This window comes from Hyla sarda, chromosome 1, assembly GCF_029499605.1.
Source record: "Hyla sarda isolate aHylSar1 chromosome 1, aHylSar1.hap1, whole genome shotgun sequence".
NCBI lineage: Eukaryota > Metazoa > Chordata > Amphibia > Anura > Hylidae > Hyla > Hyla sarda.
The window spans coordinates 317,914,544-317,935,238 of NC_079189.1; the positions used below are offsets into that span (position 1 = coordinate 317,914,544).

The window sequence follows — 20,695 nt, forward strand, 5'->3', positions numbered from 1 at the left end:
CTGGCAAATAGGGGTGAGTAAAAGGGTTTTTACATCAATTCCATACAGAGTTGTCTTTGATCTCCCTTGGACCTTACCTTAAATTGATATGTGATCTTACACTGCTTCTTCCTGTAACAGTTAACGGAAGGGCTTAAAAGTGACTTTTGGTTACATGAGATGTAGAATTTAGTGATAAAATTGCAGGTTATATAAGTACTGTCATCTTAATTGTGTTGAATTTTCTTATTCGGTATTCAGCTGTTGACTGTGGCCAGCCTCCAGTTCTTCCCAACACTGAAATAGCCCTATCAGGAGCTACAACGTTCTCCAGCCAAGTGACTTACACATGTATTTCTGGATTCCTTCAACATGGCCACAACATATCTGTCTGCACTGCTAATGGAACTTGGGAAGGGGCCACTCTGGTTTGCACAGGTATGGTTTATAATACTTGCCAAATCTTCTTAAAGGTTTCTTATGGAGGGGCACACTCTAAGACAAGAAAAACAAGACCTTTTTAACTCATAAAAACATATAAAGGCTGGGTTCCCACAGTGTTTATTTTTATTAAACTGCATGAACCTACTAAAATCTGCAGGTTCCTTTATAAATACTAAAACATGCAGTGAAAAAATACAGTTAAATGCTGTGTATGAATTCAACCCAACACTGTCATTCTATTCCTGATAACAAAACATAGTGCTAGTAATTGCTGACCAAGCCAAAACCAACCAATTTTGAAAGATCAAAGCTTAAGACCAGTTTACATGAAGCTATTTTTTAGACCAAATTTATGGCTTCTTGAATTTTCCTCAAAGGGAATTTTCCAACCTTTTTTTTCGCTGGCCAGATCCAGGAACTGAAACATGTTTGCTTTTTTCTAATCTGTTTCAATTTTCTGAATGTAAATAGTTTTTTTTTTCTTTGCACATTATTATTGGGGTAGTCTTCTTGTCTGAGCTGCTTTTAACAGCATCTAAAGATATTTTTCACAGCAAGCCTCGTGGACATGGGGGGGGGGGGATTTATCTAACCTATGAATGGGAAAAGTTTGCAGATTGCCTCTTTTTATTGTTCTGATGCCCTTTTAAAAACAAAAGAAGCAATCTGATTGGTTGCTGTGGGCAACATGTCAACTTTTTATCTGTACATAGGCATCAATAGACTGGACAAAACCCTATTGACTTCTATGACTGATAGCTCTAGCATCCAATGTGGAGACCACTAGAGCTATCAGTCACAGCTGAGAGGAGGGGCCAGGGACATTATCAATAGAGAGAGCTCTGGCCCCCCATTACTACTATTACATTTTTGTACTTACTTCCTATTCTTTTTCTTTCTCAGCTATAGACTGTGGAACACCAGTGGCCATGGTAAATGTTGTAATCCATGCATATAAAAGCACCACATTTGGAAGCATTGTGACATTTACATGTGCAAAAGGATTTATTGCAGTGAGTGGTGATAATTCCTCTGTATGCAGCAATACAGGACACTGGGAAGGAGCTGATCTTGAGTGTAAAGGTAAGACTGACACATTACCAGATGGCAAGGTTTTACAATGACATTACATGATCTCACCATTAGGAAGCTGATGGAACGACTATGCACACTTTTCTTTCTCATGGCCAATTTGAAGGAAAATCTACTTATCTTACATAAGAATGAGCATACTGCTCCAGTACATTACGTTGAACAGGACTTATTATTAGCAGATGGAGGGTATTTTAGTTCTTTCCTCCTTTCAATAGGTATTGTGATTTAAAATGACTTGTCGCCTATCCACAGGGTAGGGGATATGTGTCATATTGCTAAGGGATTTCCAGAGCAGAGAGTTAGACATGTGCACCACCACTCCATTCATTCTCTATTGAAGCTGACAAAGGTAGCGGAGCATTGTACTGTGGTAACTTTGGCAGCTCCATAGACAAAAAAATGGAATGGGGGCATGTGTGACTCGTTGCTATATTTATAACAAAGACGTGGGTTGTCCCAGAGGTTGAACTACTTGCTATCTGACACTTTTATCCTATCCTGCGGAGAGGGGATAAGCAATTTAAAATTGGAATATCTATTTACAGGAGGTGGAAAAAAATCGAAATACCCATTGTCTACTGAAAAAAAGTACAAAGTCCTGTTTAGTGTGGATAAGGATGAGTAAATTTAACTCGGAATACCTCGTTAAGTGTAAAACAGGGGTCCAGTGAGCCTTAACAACCCACATGTGTTTGACGACTTTTCACTAAAGTTGGATGAGTAAATACATTTTTTTTTCACTAAAATGCATTTTTTCCTCCAAATTTTACATTTTTTCCATTTATTCTGAGTATGGAAATACCCCATGTGTGGACGTCAAGTGCACTGCGGGTGCACTACAATGCTCAGTAGAGAAGGAGTCACATTTGGCTTTTGGAAAGCAAATTTAGCTGAAATGTTTTTGAAGGGGCATGTCACATTTAGGAAGCCCCTATGGTGCCAGAACAGCATAAAAAAATCACATGGCATACTATTTTGGAAACTGCACCCCTCAAGGAACGTAACAAGGGGTACAGTGAGCCTTAACAACCCACAGGTGTTTGACGACTTTTCATGTAAGTTGGATGTGTAAATGAAAAGAATTTTTTTTTCCACTGAAATGCCCCCCAAAATTTGTAACTCCATTTCTTTTGAGTATGGAAATACAACATGTGTGGACGTCAAGTGTTCTAATGGTGCACTACAATGCTCAGAAGAGAAGGAGTGCCATTGAGCTTTTGAAGAGAGAATTTGGTTGGAATAGAAGTCAGGGGCCTTGTGCATTTACAAAGCCCCCCGTGGTGCCAGAACTGTGGACCCCCCCCCCACATGTGACCCCATTTTGGAAGCTACACCCCTCACAGAATTTCATAAGGGGTGCAGTGAGCATTTACACCCCACTGGCATTTGACAGATCTTTGGAACAGTGGGCTGACCAAATGAAAAATTAAATTTTTCATTTTCACGGACCACTGTTCCAAAAAACCAGTGGGACGTAAATGCTCACTGTACCCCTTATAACATTCCATGAGGGGTGTAGCTTCCAAAATGGGGTCACATGTGGGGGGTCCATTGTTCTGGCCCTATGGGGACTGTGTAAACACACACCTTCAATTCCGGACAAATTTTCAAGCTCTTCTGAGCATTGTAGTTTGCCCGCAGAGCACTTTACATCCACGTATGGGGTATGTTCTTACTCTAATTTTGGGAGGCTTTATTTCCTATTTTCCCTTGTGAAAAAGAAAAATTTAGGGTAACACCAGCATTTTAGTTAAAAAACATTTTTTTTTCGTTTTCCCATCCAAATTTAACGGATATTCGTCAAACACCTGTGGGGTGTTAATGCTCACTATACCTCTTGTTACATTTCATGAGGGGTGTTGTTTCCAAAATGGGGTCACATGTGGGTATTAATTTTTTGCATTTATGTCAGAACTGCTGTAAAATCAGCCACCTCTGTGCAAATCACCAATTTAGTACCAATGTACATAGTGCGCTCTCACTCCTGAGCCTTATTGTTCGCCCGCAGAGCATTTTACACCCACATATGGGGTATTTCCGTACTCAGGAGAAATTGCTTTACAAATTTCTCCTTTTTCCTTTTACCTCTTCTGAAAATAATTATTTTTTACACTAACAGGCTGATGTAGACTCCAAATTTTCCTTTTCATAAGGGGTAAAAGGAGAAAAAGCCCCCCAAAATGTGTAACGCAATTTCCCCCGAGTACAGAAATACCCCATATGTGGCCCTAAACTGTTTCCTTCAAATACAACAGGGCTGAGTGAGAGAGTGAGAGATCACCATGTGCATTTGAGGACTAAATTAGGGATTGCATAGGGGTGGACATAGGGGTATTCTACGCCAGTGATTCCCAAAAAGGGTGCCTCCAGCTGTTGCTAAACTCCCAGCATGCCTGGACAGTCAGTGGCTGTCCGTAAATGCTTTGAGTTGTTGTTTTGCAATAGCTGGAGGCTCCATTTTGGAAACACTGCCGTACGATACGTTTTTCATTTCTATGGGGGGGGGGGGGGGGGTCCGTGTAAGGAGGTGTATATGTAGTGTTTTACCCTTTATTTGCAGCGGTTCAAACTTGAAACGGGAAACTCACCGTAAAACTGCCCATGTGAATGTACCCGGTGCCTCCAGCTGTTGCAAATCTACAACTCCCAGCATGTATTGATCGCCGAAGGGCATGCTGGGAGATGTAGTTGTACAACAGCTGGAGGTACGCAACTACAACTCTCAGCATGGCAAGACAGCCGTTTGCTGTTCGTGCATCCTGGGAGTTGTAGTTATGCAAGATTTAGAAACCACTGCACAGTGATCTCCAAACTTTTGCCCTCCAGATGTTGCAAAACTATAAATCCCAGCATGCCCAGACAGCAAACTGCTGAGAGTTGTAGTTTTGCAACATCTGGAGGGCTACAGTTTAAAGACCACTGTATAGTGGTCTCCAAACTGTAGCCCTCCAGAGGTTGCTAGGCAACTCAGCGGCTTCCATCTTCACAAGGGAGCCAGCCGCAGGTCATTGCCGCCCGCTGCCGATGGTAAGTGACCTCCGGTGCCGGTCACAGGACAGTTCCCTCCTTCTGCCCAGACTACTGTGGGTAGGAAGAATGGGGGAACCAAACTTTAACCCCCCCGCCCCCGATCTGCTATTGGTTGGTCGCTTCTGACCGACCAATAGCAGGGATAGGAGGGGTGGCACCCCTGCCACCTCACACCTATCCTTTCAGGGGGATCGTGGGTGTCTTGGACACTCCCGATCCCCCTTATTTTCCAGGTCACCAGGTCACTGGAGACCCTTATGACCTGGAATCGCCGCAGATTGCAGGTCTGAATTGACATGGGGGGGTCTCAGGATCCCCCTGGAAATTTGCATGGGATGCCTGCTGATAGATATCATCAGTCATCCCGGTCCGGTTCCCCGCTGTACCAGGGATCCCGGTCATCCCGGTCCGTAAGTACCAGGGAGCCAGGGCGTACCCATAAGCCCTAGGTCCTTAAGGGGTTAAATCAACTGGGGCCAGAAAGTTAAAACAGATTTGTAAATTACTTCTATTAAAAAATCTTAATCCTTCCAGTACTTATCAGCTGCTTAATCTTAATCCTTGGAGTAATTATGATGCATAGGAAGTAATTATCAGCTGCTGTTATGATCCACAGGAAGTTCTCTTCTTTTTTTATTTCCTTTCTGCCTGACCACAGTGCTCTCTGCTGACACCTCTGTCCATTTTAGGAACTGTCCAGAGCAGGATAGGTTTTCAATGTGGATTTGCTCCTACTCTGGACAGTTCCTAAAATGGACAGAGGTGCACTGTGGTCAGACAGAAAGGAAATTTAAAAATAAAAGAACTTCTTGTGATCATAACAGCAGCTGATAAGTACTGGAAGGATTAAGATTTTTTAATAGAAGTAATTTACAAATCTTTTTAACCAGTTGATTGAAAAAAAATGTTTTCCAGTAGAGTACCCCTTTAAACTGCTGAAATGTAGCTTCTTGTAACACAAGATGAATAAAACAATGCACTGGTTCATCTGAACAAAAGGAGTGCTGCTGATTTTTTGGTTCTTTGTATACTGGAGGGTCTCTAACCTATGCTCCAACAGCCTGCACCTGAACAACTACATGGGAGGTAAATCTCCATATTTCCCAAGTACATGAAGACAGACAATGACTTTATGGAAAAAAGCGACCACAGTCACATTTATTAACCACTTAAGGACACAGGGCGTACAGGTACGCCCTGGCACCTAAGGACCCAGGGCGTACCTGTATGCCTGTGGGAATTCCGGCCCCCGCCGCTCTCCAGACGGGGACCGGACCGGGATGCCTGCTGAAATCATTCAGCAGGCACCCAGTGCAAACCCCTGGGGGGGGGGGGTCCTGAGATCCCTGGGGGGGGGGGTCCTGCACAGCCCAATGTTTCAAAGATCTGTCAAATGCCAGTTGGCTGTAAATGCTCACTGCACCCCTTATTAAATTCTGTGAGGGGTGTAGTTTCCAAAATGGGTTCACATGTGGGCCTTCCCCCCACATGTGACCCCATTTTATAAACTACATGGCACCATGGGGGGCATTTTGGAAACTACAGGGCACCATGGGGGGCTTTGTAAACGCACATTGCCCCCGACTTCCATTCCAAACAAATTCTCTCTCCAAAAGCTCAATGGCACTCCTTCTCTTCTGAGTATTGTAGTGCCCACAGTGCACTTGACGTCAACACATGGGGTGTTTCCATGTGGTTACAAATTTTGGGGGGCATTTTCTCCTATTATCCCTTGTAAAAATGTAAAATTTGGGGAAAAACCTACATTTTTGTGAAAAAATATTTTTTTCCATTTACATTTTCAAACACCCGTGGGTGCTAAGGCTTACTCTCCCCCTTGTTACATTCCCTTGTAAAAATTCAAAAATTGGGTCTACAAGAACATGCGAGTGTAAAAAATTAAGATTTTGAATTTTCTTCTTCACTTTGCTGCTTTTACTGTGTAACACCTAAAGGGTTAACAAACTTTCTGAATGTCATTTTGAATACTTTGAGGGTGCAATCTTTATAATGGGGTCAATTATGGGGTATTTCTAATATGAAGACCCTTCAAATCCACTTCAAAACTGAACTGGTCCCTGAAAAATTCCGATATTGAAAATTTTGTGGAAAATTGCTGCTGAACTTTGAAGCCCTCTGAGGTCTTCCAAAAGTAAAAACATGTCAACTTTATGATGTCAACATAAAGTAGACATATTGTATATGTGAATAAATATATAATTTATTTGGTATGTCTATTATCCTTACAAGCAGAGAGCTTCAAAGTTAGAAAAATGCTAAATTTTCAAATTTTTCATGAAATTTGGGAATTTTTCACAAAGAAAGGACGCAAATATAAACGGAAATGTACCACTAACATAAGGTAGAATATGTCATGAAAAAACAATCATGGAATCAGAATGATTAGGAAAAGCATCCCAGAGTTATTAATACTTAAAGTGACAGTGGTCAGATGTGCAAAGAATGCTCTGGTCTTTAAAGGGGTACTCCGCCCCTAGACATCTTATCCCCTATCCAAAGGGGGCGTGGTGGTTGTCACGCCCCCTGCCATAGACTTGCATTAAGGGGACGGGCCGTGATGTCATGAGGGGCGGAGCCATGACGTCACGCTGCTCCGGCCCCTGTATTGCCCGTCATTACACACAGAGCGAACTCGCTCTGTGCAGTAATGATAGCGCAGTGCCGCAGCGGCGATCCCCGGGGTCCCCAGCAGCAGGACCGCGGCGATCTAACATCTTATCCCTTTTCCTTTGGATAGGGGATAAGATGTCAGGGGCGGAGTACCCCTTTAAAGGGTAGCTACCACCATCCTATTTTTTTTTCTGTCCCTGCCTATTGCCGATCTATCCCTAACCCCCTCCCTGCTTTTAATTTTTCTTTTTACTATATTAAAAATAACTTTATGTCTTCCTGGTAGTGTGCTCACTACCAGGCAGACTTCCCCAGCAGGCACCACGTCACTGATGCCTGCTGGGGAAAACACTTCCGCCCTTAGTTTATCTACACAGGGTGCCTCCAGCTGTTTCACCACTACAACTCCCAGCTTGCCCTGACATCTATAGGCTGTCAGGGCATGCTGGGAGTTGTAGTAGTGAAACAGCTGGAGGCACCCTGTGTAGATAAACTATAAGTTAGTGCCATGCGGCGCTACGGCGCTAGCCCGTTCCCCCCGTCAAAGCCCCCCCATACCCCGTTCCCTCCATCACAACCGCCCGCCCGCATACCCCGTTCCCTCCATCACAACATCCCCCCCGCCCGCATACCCCGTTCCCTCTTACTTACAGATACTGCAGTGTCCGGCAGCGGGCGTGCAGGGGCAGCGGCGGCGACGACACGTGCGGGAGGAGTGGCCTCCCAGCCAGTGGCCGGGGAGCCAATGCGCTCGCTCCCGCCTGTCTGATTGACAGGCAGGGAGCGAGAGCAGCCTAAATGAAAAAGGACTGATTGCCAGGCCAAAATCAGTCCTTTTTCAGGCGTGACGTCACGCCAGGCTGCAGCCGGCCACTAGGAGGGAGACCCCTAGTGGCCGGTTTTCAAATTTAAATTACACCATGTTAATAAAAAAAATTAAACTATATTAGAGATATGTTGTAGTACTACAACATATCGAAAAAAAAAAAAAGTTGGTGACAGTGCCCATTTAAGGTCATAATGGGTTGTGTCCTTAAGAGGTTAAAGGGGTACTCTGGATTTTTTTTTATCAACTGGTGCCAGAAAGTTAACCAGATTTGTAAATTACATAATGAAGAAATATGGACGGCACTCACCAAGGTAGAAGCTTAAATATTTTCTTTATTATGCAAACAGAGTGGCGGTGTCAAACAGGTGAGGGAACAGGAACGCAGAGGACCTCAGCGTGCAGCTGCACGCTGATGTCCTCGGCGTTCCTGTTCCTTCACCTGCTTGACACCGCCACTCTGTTTGCATAATAAAGAAAATATCGAAGCTTCTACCTTGATGAGTGCCGTCCATATTTCTTCATTACGTTATTTGGATTGATTTCTACTGTCTCCGGACTGAGCACCGAACGGGTTAGTTAGCTTTGTGTTTGTACACCTGTGTACTATTCACTTGCTGTGGCTACAGCAGTGCTGGACTCTATCTTTCGCCGGTTAGATTTGTAAATGACTTCTATTTAAAAATCCTTCCAGTACTTATCAGCTGCTGTATACTCCACAGGAAGTTCTTCTCATATTGAAATTCTTTGCTGTCTGACCACAGTGCTTTCTGCTGACACCTCTTATGTCAGGGACTGTCCGTAGTAGGAGCAAATCTCCAGAGCAAACCTATCCTGCTCTGGACCAGCACTGTGGTCAGAGAGAAAAGAACTTCTTCTGGAGCATACAGCAGTTTATAAGTACTGGAAGGATTAAGATTTTTAAACAGAAGTAATTTACAAATCTTTCTGTCATCAGTTGATTTAAACAAAAGGAATGACCATGGAGATACAGCAGAGAGTACATAATCCAGCACAGTTTATAAAAAGTTTGGATAATGTGCTAAGAAGCTCAAATCCACATTAAGTCCTGTGTTCTTGCAATCATAAAAAAATATCATCTTGGCTTTAATGTTTTTCTTTCTTGATTATTTTTTTAGTTTGATTATTTAATTTTTAGTTTCCTCTCAGTATCTTCATTTTAAGGTCATGTATGGAGTGACCTGGGTAAAATGGTGTCCAACTGCGGACCATAGTGATCATGTGTAATGATGCACTAACTTTATTTTGCAAGACTGTAGCTGTACATTCAGGTTTATTCACAGACCTTATTAGTGTTTATTTTAATCATGTGATCCCTAACGATTTTTGTCATCTCAGCTATAGACTGTGGACCACCAGTGGCCATGCAAAATACTGTAATCCACATATTTAGCAGTACCACATTTGGAAGCATTGCGACATTCACGTGTGCAAAAGGATTTATTGCAGTGAGTGGTAATAATTTTTCTGTATGCAGCGATACAGGACACTGGGAAGGAGCTGATCTTCACTGTAATGGTAATGACACATGATGATCTTTATCACATGATTAAAGTGGATATGAAAAACAGAAAAATAAAATGCCATACTGTGATGAGGTCCACATATTGCTCATTCTTTAACTGATCACATCTTATATTTGCCCCCCCCCCCCCCCAAAAAAAAAAAGACCTTTCTTTCAAAGACCACTCCTTGTCTGTCTCCACTTTGGGTGTGGTATTACAACTTGGCTCCATTCACTTGAATGAAACTGAGCAGCAGAACCACACCCCACCTGAAGACAGACAGGGAGCAGTCTGTGAACAAAATTATATCTGTTTTTCGATTCCTGGGTAATGATTTTCTGGGGTTTGTCTCACAGATTCTCTTGAAAAGTATCTTTTTATAATCTTGAAGAAAAAACTGTACCTTTCGGTAGGATGCAAAGCATGATGTGGACAGGGTCTTTTATTTGGATTCATTTGGAAATCCTGCAGAAGCAGGGATTAAAGTAGATGATCAAGATTAGAAAGTAGAGTATGTCACAAACAACAAAGTTTGTGTGCATGTGTTTGCCACCCATGTATGAACATAGCCTTATTTCTGGGAAACAAATTAAAATCCTTGCAAAAATCCTTGTATATATTTTATCTCCAAAATAATTGTTACTATAGGAACATCTGAATTATCCACATGTTAATGTCCTCTTTATAGTTGCTGATTGCGGGCCCCCACCATCCATCAATCACACAAAACCTGGTTTACCATGGAATACTACCTATGGAAACACTGTCAACTATGAATGTTTACCTGGCTTTGTAATGAACAGTGGAAATAAAACTGTCACCTGTACTGAAAATGGAAAATGGGTAGGAGGCGGCATTATATGCAGAGGTAAGATCTTATCATGCAAGTGTGTTAATAACCTTTAAGCATAAGCATTTAAACAGAGAAACACAGCCGCACATCCACCATTTGTGTTTTAATCTACTTGCTTCTCAGCATAATTTTAAAAACTAACAGGTTGTTAGTATACATTTTGATCAAAAAGTACAAGCTCACTCGCCACGTCAAGGCCACTTCGTCAGAGTGAGTCCCTAGCCTAACACTGGCGGCAACCACCGCCTCCGAGACACCATACCCACAGGGGGAATGACCCAGAGGCCAGGCAGCCCCACTGCTGCCCGACCAAGCCCCTGGGCCACACCACCCCACAGACAAAGCATCACAGAAACAATGGCTGCCACAGAGAACCACACCAGTGTGAACACCTACCATGTGCTCCCTGCAAGGGAGAATGTTAGGAGGAAACCCTTATGCAGTCTCCTGCTAATTAAAAAACGCCTGGGCCGAATGGGTGGAGTGGAGTGCTGGCCATGGAAGAAGGGAGAGGCTGCAAATGTACAACACAATTATAGAAACATAGCCACACATCCACCATTTGTATTTGTATCCTCCTTACATTCTCCCAGCCCTCTGGTAGGGAGCACATGGTAAGTGTTCACACTGGTGTGGTTCTCTGTGGCGGTCATTGTTTCTGTGATGCTTTGTCTGTGGGGTGGTGCGGCCCAAAGCCAGGGGCTTGGTCGGGCAGCAGTGGGGCTGCCTGGCCACTGCGTCTTTCCCCCTGTGGGCATGGTGTCTCGGAGGCGGTGGTTGCAGCCCGGTGCTACGCCAGTGTTAGGTTAGGGACCCACTCTGAGTAGGTGGCCTTGACGTGGCGAGTGGGCTTGTACTTTTTGATCAAAATGTATACTAACAACCTGCTAGTTTTTAAAATTATGCTGAGAAGCAAGTAGATCAAAATACAAATGGTGGATGTGCGGCTATGCTTCTCTATTTGTGTTGTACAATATTAGTTCCTATGTTAACCCTATTGACTGCAACCAGGGCTGCAAACCACTAACCTTTTGCTTAAAGAGACAGACATTATAGGGAAACTGTCCTCATCAATGTCACCTGAACTGACCTGTTGGTACAGGAAGATAGTGCAGGAGACACTGATTTTAGTAGTACTTACTTACCCCTGTTCCGTAGTCCTATTGGCTTATTATCTTCTTTAATCCTGCGGCTGACTTAGTGCTTGGCAGGAGCACGCTGATGTCACCGGTGATGTCAACGTGCTTCTGGAGTGCTGCCTGTGCACCAAACCTGCTTCCGAATTAAAGAAGATAACTGACTGAATAGGACCACGGATTAGGGGTAGGTACGTTTTGTTATAATCAGTGTCACCCGCACTACCTGCCTGTACTAACAGGTTTGTGCAGGTGACACTGGTGACAGTTTTTGGATTGGTGTCACCCTCTGTCACCAGCAGCAGAGGGTGTGTGTGTTCATACACACACCATAATAAAGTGGCCAAAGTTTATTTATGGTTGTTTTTCACCCGATTCTGAGCACACAGAAACAAAAAGACAATAACAGTATTTTTTTTCCTGTCGGTTGAAAAAATGTCTGCAAATAAATTATGAACAGATTATAGTGAATAAGTAATTGATATAATATTTTGTGTCTGGCACTTATTTTGTTAAAGGAAGGGACCATTTTTTTTGTACTCTGCACATAAGGTATGACCCTCAGTATATTCAGTTAGAGAGAGAGATGAATGGACAGAAATCCTGCAGGGATGGGCTGTAAAAGTATGTAAATATAGCCAAAAACCTCACCAAAACCACCCAAATCACATGAGAGGAGATTTATCAAAACCTGTCCAGAGGAAAATTTGCCTAGTTGCCCATAGCAACCAATCAGATTGCTTCTTTCATTTTTGAAAAGGCCTATGAAAAATGAAAGAAGCGATCTGATTGGTTGCTATGGGCAACTTAGCAACTTTTCCTCTGGACACGTTTTGATAAATCTCCCCCATGGTTTCTATCTCCTCTTGACTTTAATGGAGAATGCTCAAAAAAACAGTAGGACAAGTGACTGATCGTGGTGGAGTAGACCTTTGGGATCTCCAGTGATCTCTAAAAAAGTGCCCATCTCTTATCTCTAAGCACTCCATCCCCCACCCTCAAAGACAAACTAGTCTCTGTAGTCATGGGCCACTTAGCCAATCACCTGCTGAGACAGGACACTGCTGTGGATGGTGATTGGCTGAGTGCCCCGTCACAGCCGTGACTAGTTTGTCTCAGAAGGTGGGGGCAGGAGCACTCATAGGTAAGGGGATAGGCTTTATTAGCTGGATAACCCCTTTAAGCACAAACTTTATGTTGCTTTGTATGTTTTTTGGCCAGAGCTTTGTTTTGTTGTTTTGTACATTGTTGCATACGCTTTGATTCATAACTATGACAATGATTATTTTATTCCTATTAAGAAATAGACTGTGGTCCACCACCAATAGTTCAAAATACGGAAATGAAATGGAATAGAGAAACAAGTCTTGGGAGTGAGGTTCGGTATATATGTCAGAAAGGCTTTTATAATGCTGAAATTTGGCATGTGTCAAAATGTACTTCAAATGAAACATGGGAAAACGTAACTTTTCCCTGTACAGGTAATTCATATGCTGCATCTTATTTCATCCTTATTGTTTTTGTCATGGCTTTAACTTTGAGTCTTTAGAATACTGGATTCCTATGTCAGCATGACCCAGTTCATATTTAATCGCAATGAAAAAAATCATGCAGCAGTTCAGGGCTGTATTTGAAGCTCATGCTGTCCTAGGCACCAAGATGGAATGTGCCCTTTCTGGTCAAATAAATGTTAATAAACTTATGATTGTTAGAAATGACAGATGTAATATCAACAGCTTTGAGACAATAAAACCATGTGGATAAAAACTTACTGCTGGTTTAATGTTCCCAAAAGTATTCATTTTAATATTTTTTTTTTTTTACCAATTGTAAAATGTGTGTTCCCTTTCAGTTTACATCTAAAACAAATCTATTTTTTTAAAGGTGTTGTCAAACCTCAGCTCTTCTGGGTTTTCCAGCCAGCTCATGCCTGCTTGCAGCAGCAGGAGGTGGTCTGAAAAGCCATAAACGGGTGAAACAGGGAAGGTATGCATTTTATGTAATTCCCATTCACTTAAAGCGTACCCGTCAGATCCAACAAAAAATTTTTTTTTTAAATATATCACTCAGTACCTAATCCTGACCATGTACATAACATTTTTATGTGTCTAGCACCTTTATTTATTTTTTATTACAATTTTAATTTAGCTCACTAGTCTGAATTACTCTCAAAGGGAGGGAGTGTGGCCTCACTGTTCAGGTCTCCGCCCCCTCCCTCAGTATGCTGTCTGCTCACATCTCCGCTAGCATTAGCAAAACTACAACTCCCAGCTTTGTCCTCACTGACAGTAGCGGGACACAAGCTGACAGTGAGAGGATTTTTCCTCCAGCTGTGAGCCCTGCGCTCGGAGCTGTCAATCAAGGAAGTGTGTCCATGACATAGGTGATGGCATGGACACAGCAGGACTAGTATGTGTCCAAGCAGGCAGGGGGGCAGTTGTTTGACTGGCATTTTCAATATGAAATACTGAAAAATTTCTAATGAAAGCAATTGCAAAACCTATTGGTTTTGTATGCTTTACAACATATCAAAAGTTTTTGTATCTGATAGTGCCTATTTAAATAGGAGTTGAGCAAACGCCGTACTACTGTGAGCTACGCGGTTAAGTAACTCCTAAAGTAAAAAATGATGGGGCTTTGTACTCAGAGAAATGGCACAGTACCCTTGTTTTAGCTATTGCTGTGGATAACAGCACTTTTCAAAATACACATAAACTAAGCCGGACCATAATCCAGAGTACAGTCATGCACACTGCTCACAGGAAGAAATTCATGTTCCATACACTGTATAGTTCAAATTCAGATGAACATATAATACATCACTAATACAACTTTTTAGCATAAAATAGTGTTGTCAATGCTGAATATAACACTTTAGAAACCATCTGCAGCCTGTTTTTAACACAGTACTCTACATATGATGGATGCCATTAAGCGGCATCTGCCATAGGTGTACACGGGAGGAAAATGTTGGTGAGCCCCCCATTGTATACTCTGATAGACTTCATAGAGTTCATACAGAGTACACCTCTTTACCAAACACTAACACGTACAGAGTCCAGCATTCCAAATGCTCATATACATTGCAAAAGACACCTTTAGACCTCACATTTTTTTCACATCACCCCAACTTTACCTATCCTATTATATAGTAGTGTTGAGCGGCATAGGCCATATTCGAATTCGCGAATATTCGCGAATATATGGACGAATATTCGTCATATTCGCGAATAATCGCATATTCGTAATGTTCTCGTTTTATTTTCGCATATGCGAATATTCCCGTGTGCGAAAATTAACATATGCGAAAATTTGCATATGCAAAATTAGCATGAGCTAAAATTCGCATATGCGAAAATTGTAGTATTAGAGCCTTCTTACACCACATAAGCTGGAAGCAGAGAGGGATGATCACTGTGATGTGTACTGTGAAAAAAAAAAAAAAAGAAAAAAAAAAAACAACGAATATTCGTAATTGCGAATATATAGCGCTATATTCGTGAATATTCGTGAATTCGCGAATATGCGATATTCGCGAATAAAATTCGAATTGCGAATATTCGCGAGAAACACTATTATATAGCCACTAATACAGTCCTCATAAAGACTACATATGGCTTAGTAACTGCACACTGTAAACACTATATGACAAAATAACATAATAATATATGTGCCTGCCACAGGGTGTTAGTAAGAGTACCTGTTCACGTCGTGATGCCAGGGCAATGTTTTTCTATACAAGGTCCGAGGTTGGAGGCAGCTTCCCCTGGGCCAGACACAATGAGAAAATAAACACACCGAAGTCAGGTTATGGATAACTGTCTTTACTGAGCTTGTGCAGATGGTAAAACAAAGACAGCTGGCCTTGCTGTGAGAGTGCAGGGTACCCCTTGCGAGCCCTGTTGCCTTGCTGATAAAAAGGGGAAGAAAAGAACAGAGACGGCGCTCGTATAGTGCAGTAAATCCAGAGGGTAAAACAGCTGGATGTGAAAAGAGGTATTAATAGATCCAATACTGCTCACTTTGTTTTGTTGTGCAGACATGCAGAACACTGGAAAGCTTTTATGCAAGTGGGTATCGGGATGCAGCAAGCAATCGGTCCCGCAGTGCGAGCGGTGTAGAAGCTGAGAGGAATACTTGGCTGGAGGGCAAATAGGAAAATCCGACTTAAATGCTTGAAGGCGCATAACCACAGATTCTTGTGGAGTTGAGTTTAGTATTATTACAGTCATAAAGGCAGTACAGTGTAGGAAATGTAATCACGTTGTTAAATATAATCTACTACCCTTACACCGGCCATGTGAGTTGATCCTACATCAGAGTCCCCCATACACAATTTGGTCTCACAATTCCCTGCTTATCCTTGCACAACCACATTCACTTACTATAGGCTCCACTGAGCCTATTGATTTCAATGGACAGTTTTCTTTGATGTTAAAGTCACTCTATACCAGCACCTAACACTACGGCGGGGTGCCAGCTGCGGGGCAGGATTACGTCACATCTGACCCTGCGACCCGCACTCCTGCCAAAATTTGAATGCACTATGATGTGTATAAAACAGATGTTAAACTGTACCCCTGTAATGGACCTGAGGAATGAGGACTATACGCCGAAACGTGTTGTCCTGCAGTGTATTGCCTTTATGACCGTAAGAAAGACAATACTGAACTCAACTCCACAAGACTCCGTGGTTATGCGCCTTCAAGCATTTAAGTTGGATTTTCCTACTTGCCAGTGAGGCCAACCCTGCCAGTCTGCCCTCCTGCAAGTATTCCTTGTTGCCTTGCTGAGGCATGAATTCCTCTTGCGAGTGAACCTTGTAGGATGACCAGTAGAAAGTTTACAGCTGAAGTGGGCCTCTACTCAGAGCACACAACACACAGCACACCTGAGCTTAGCTATTCCTCAGGAGCCTGGATGGAACTATACTGACTAACTCCTCTATGTAAGGGGGGGCTTTTGGGATCTCATTGGCAGGCAGGGTCACATGGGTTTCACTGCTCCCATTTTAAAGGCACAGTACACTTATTACAACTTATACAGTATACAAATAAATAACAAAATAAATGTATAAAAATATATTACTTGATATTATAAACATTATCTCAGTAGAACTTGTGTGGGCCAAACACCCTGTGCTGCCAATCTGCCCGAGACAGTCCAAAGGCCCGGGACAGCCTCCGGAGCTGGGACACCACATATACATTGCACATTTCACAGCACCCTCCACAGTAAATATAAACTTTTAGAATACCATCATTAAGTTCTTTTATAGGATGGATACGTTGTTTTCTAAAGTGAAGGCAGTGGTAACATCTCCTTTAACTGAAATTTCGGCAACACAAGCAAGATAAGCAGAAAGCAGTAAAAAGGGGAAAGAGATGAGAGAGACCGCTGATAATTTAGTTGTATGGCAGTCTATGATATGGGCTGCATGATAGGATCAGCTGGAGTGGGTTACACCATAAAGCTGCAGCAGCTCTTTCTCTGCTTAGCAGTCAGGACAAAACATTGACTAGAGAGAGAGAGGCACTAGAGCACTGAGAGCCAACTCTGTACTGGAGGAGACAGGCCAGAGAACATATGAGACTGAGATGGGCATTTACCCATTTTGACCAATTTGGACCATTTTTCCCTCAATTGTAGTTCCCCCTGAATGACATACAGGCACACGTCATATAGCACAGAATGCCTGTGCAAATCAGTCTGGGTTGATACAAACTGTGGGGATCTGCAATTTCATGCTATGTTCCTCCTAAACCAGCATTTACTGGCCCTACTCTCCTTCCTGCCTCAGCAATCACATCAAGCACCCCCAACCCACACTATAAATAGTGCTTGCACCATTCTTTAAAAGAAATACGTAATTACTGTACTTACACTCAGTATATGTTTCAGTTTACTGTCCGGTGGAATCAGGACAGGTTTATCCAGAGTTGGGAAGCCTGACAGCACTTCATGAATCCTCGATGGTGTGCCTTTCTAATGATCTGTGCACTGATTTGTGGAGCAGCAAATAGATGTCCCTGCTGCCTGTCATTCCACCAATGAGGGCTCACTTCACACTTCAGAGAGAGAAAGTTCATCAGTCTCCCCCTCTCTCTTTAGCTGTGTGGTCTGTGCCCCTCCAAAAAGTTGCTGCTTTTACCAATAAGACTAAGTTTCTACTTGTTTTTTTGTCCTGCATTTTTTGTTTGAAAAAAACGGCAGAAAAGACGCCAGTACAATTTCCTGCGTCTGGCATTTTTTCTGGCGTTTTTTCATTTGTGTGGAAATTGCATTCTTGGCCCCTTTGGCGTTTTTTTTTTTTTGCTACCCAAAATTTGTTGGGTACCAAAAAAAGAAAAAAAAAGGATGCAGTAGAGTTGGAAAAAAAATGTATTTAACGAAATTAATATTTTTTATAACAAAATTTTAATAAATTTTTTATAAAGTGTGTGCGTTTCACTTTTTTTCTCTCTCTTTTTTTTGAATTTTTTTTTAGGTTGTACTACTACTCCCAGCATGGAACACACTGTTCCATGATGGGAGTAGTAGTACCTGTACTAATAGACATATCACCTGATGCGATCGTCCATAATATAGCAGAGATGCGGAGCGGCTCTATACAGGGCTAGCATCTCTGCTATGTACTCCGGCCAGTGATGTGACTAGAACATCAATCATTCATATTTTCCGCCCAGAGTGGGGATTGGCCGGATGGTGGCAGCCAATCACAGCTCTCAGAGGGAAATATGAATGAGTGATAGTGCAGAGATGCGAGCGCTGTATAGAGCCGCTCCACATCTCTGCAATAGAAAGGACGATCACAGCGGATGTCAGGAGTGACACCTGCTGTGATCTTTCCTTAACCGCAGGTACTACTACTCCCATCATGGAGCACACTCTGCTTCATGCTGGGAGCTGTAGTACCTGCAGTTAAGGAAAGATCACAGTGGATGTCACTCCTGACACCTGCTGTGATCCTCCTGTATAATGTATAGATGCGGCCGGCCGCTCTTCTATGGTCTCCTTCACTGACGTATATATACACCTATTCATATTTCCCACAGAGAGTTGTGATTGGCTGGAACCATCTGGCCAATCACAGCTCTCTGCGGGAAATATGAATAGGTGTATATATACATCAGTGCAAGGGACCATAGAAGAGCGGCTACCTGCATCTAACATTATACAGAAGGAACCTGTGGCGATCTGTCAATTAATACAGGTACTACTACTCCCATCATTGAACAGTGTGTGTTCCATGCAGGGAGTAGTAGTACCACCTAAAAAATAATTAATAAAAAGTGAAAAACACACACACACTACATTTTTATTATTGCCGGCTACATTTTTAAGTCCCTTCCTGCCCACATAAATTGATCCCTGTTTAAAAATCAATACAAATTTTGTTATAAGAAATATACATTTTTTTCATAACTACTGTATCTTTTTTATTATTTCTTTTTAATGGTACCCTACGAAATTTTATTAAAAAAGGTATCTCCATCACTTTTTGGATCGCTAAAGTCCAAAAGAGAATAAAAACCACCTGAAAAAATGCCAAAGTTGAAACCCACATGGCGTTTTTCTTGGCGTTTTTTTTTACTCCCTTAGACTTCTATGGGAGAAAAACACCACGATTTCAGGGAAAAAACGCCAGTGGCTCAACATGCTGCGATTTTGCAAAACCGCCAAGGAGCTGAAAAATGGCAAAAAAGAGTGAAAAAACGCCAAAAGCATTTAAAAAATGCCAAACTGAAAAACGGCAAGTGGAAAAAGAATTTTGTGATTTCTCATTGATTTACAGCTAACATCTGGCTGCAGCGTTTTTTGGCCAAAAAAACGCCATGTGGCAGAATTTAAGTTTTTCTTGGCGTTTAAAAAAAAAAAAGAAAAAGACAAGTAGAAACTTAGCCTAAGGGTGCATTCACATTTTGTTTTTATTTCCATTTTAAATATACTTTTTTTCTAATAAAATAAAAATAAATGGTACTAAGATTTTGTTGTATGCCATCTGTTCTGTTGTATGCTGTAATGTTTGAGTTACATTATAAAAAAAATGAACCTTAATGTATGTGTTTCTTTTTTTTTTTTTTGAGTACACAGTAGTGTAGTTGAGTACTTTTTTACATACAACAAAATTACTGTGATGGAAACTGTGAAGCAGAAACATAAAGGCAGTGGGAATGCACACTTAGTCCAGTGAGAGCCTGGGAGAAAAAAATCTTCACTACCAGCCACAGCTGGTGCTGCCCCAGGCATTGGGCTTTTAGTACCTAATGATCAATATGGACCAGAGCTAGTTGTGCCTATTAATACTGTTTTTAGAAAAGAATATTCACTACATTCAACCAACATAATAACATTCGACATTCTGTTTAGCTGGCATTAAGGCATGTAAGGAACATAAAAGATATGATAGGCTTGCATAAAGTATTTGGGTTTTACTTTGTACATTCAATTTCCTTTTAGAGAGACATTACAGCTTTTTATAATGTTTGATTGCTTATGGATTTGACATTATATGTGTATAATAATTGTTTATTTTCTATTGGAGAGGTTGACTGTGGAATGCCTTATATGATTGAAAATGCTGAATGGATGTGGAATAATCGGACCACCCTGGGAAGCAATGTCCATTATAAGTGTAAGCCTGGATTTACTGACAATGGCAAGAAAAACTTTTCTGTATGCCTTGAGAATACCACTTGGGAAGAAGTGAATATGACCTGCTCAGGTAAAGTACTTTATCAAAAGAAAGTGCAAAATATGTTTAAGGTGTTTAAGGCTGGTTTTTGAGCCTCAATTTAACCATTAAAAGGTTTAAAAAAAGAACCAACAGCAAAAAAAAAAAACTGCTGTGAAGACAAAAATGGCTGATAATAAGCCTCAAAAAACAGTGGTCCACCCCTTACTCATGGGGGGGGGGGGTGGACATCCGAAAGAGTTGTGTACCGATTTTATAGTGACTGTGTGAATCCTAACAATAGTATTGTAATGCCTTCTTAAAAGACTAAGAAATGTGAAGCTTACATTTGGTATAGATAATAAAAGAAAATAAGTGACAAAGTGTATCGAAGTTCATGAGTATAATATGTTTATCTAAATTGCTCCAATTGCTCTATTACATTGCCCCTATGGACACTATGATGCCGTTCTTACAGAGTTTGATTGAGCTGTTACCTGG

General features: G+C 41.8%; 1 protein-coding gene across 3 annotated transcripts in view; it reads left to right on the plus strand.

Moving 5' to 3' along the window:
• The window catches only part of SUSD1 (sushi domain containing 1), a 165,743-nt gene that overhangs the window by 52,459 nt on the left and 92,589 nt on the right, over positions 1-20,695 (plus strand). For 2 of the 3 annotated variants that reach the window (XM_056518609.1, XM_056518618.1), the window contains exons 7-12: positions 241-417; positions 1,327-1,506; positions 9,365-9,544; positions 10,220-10,399; positions 12,822-13,001; positions 20,066-20,245. In XM_056518609.1, the coding sequence (XP_056374584.1) occupies positions 241-417; positions 1,327-1,506; positions 9,365-9,544; positions 10,220-10,399; positions 12,822-13,001; positions 20,066-20,245 (1,077 nt within the window). The remainder of the gene's footprint in view (positions 1-240; positions 418-1,326; positions 1,507-9,364; positions 9,545-10,219; positions 10,400-12,821; positions 13,002-20,065; positions 20,246-20,695) is intronic. The other variant, XM_056518623.1, reaches the window with a different exon arrangement.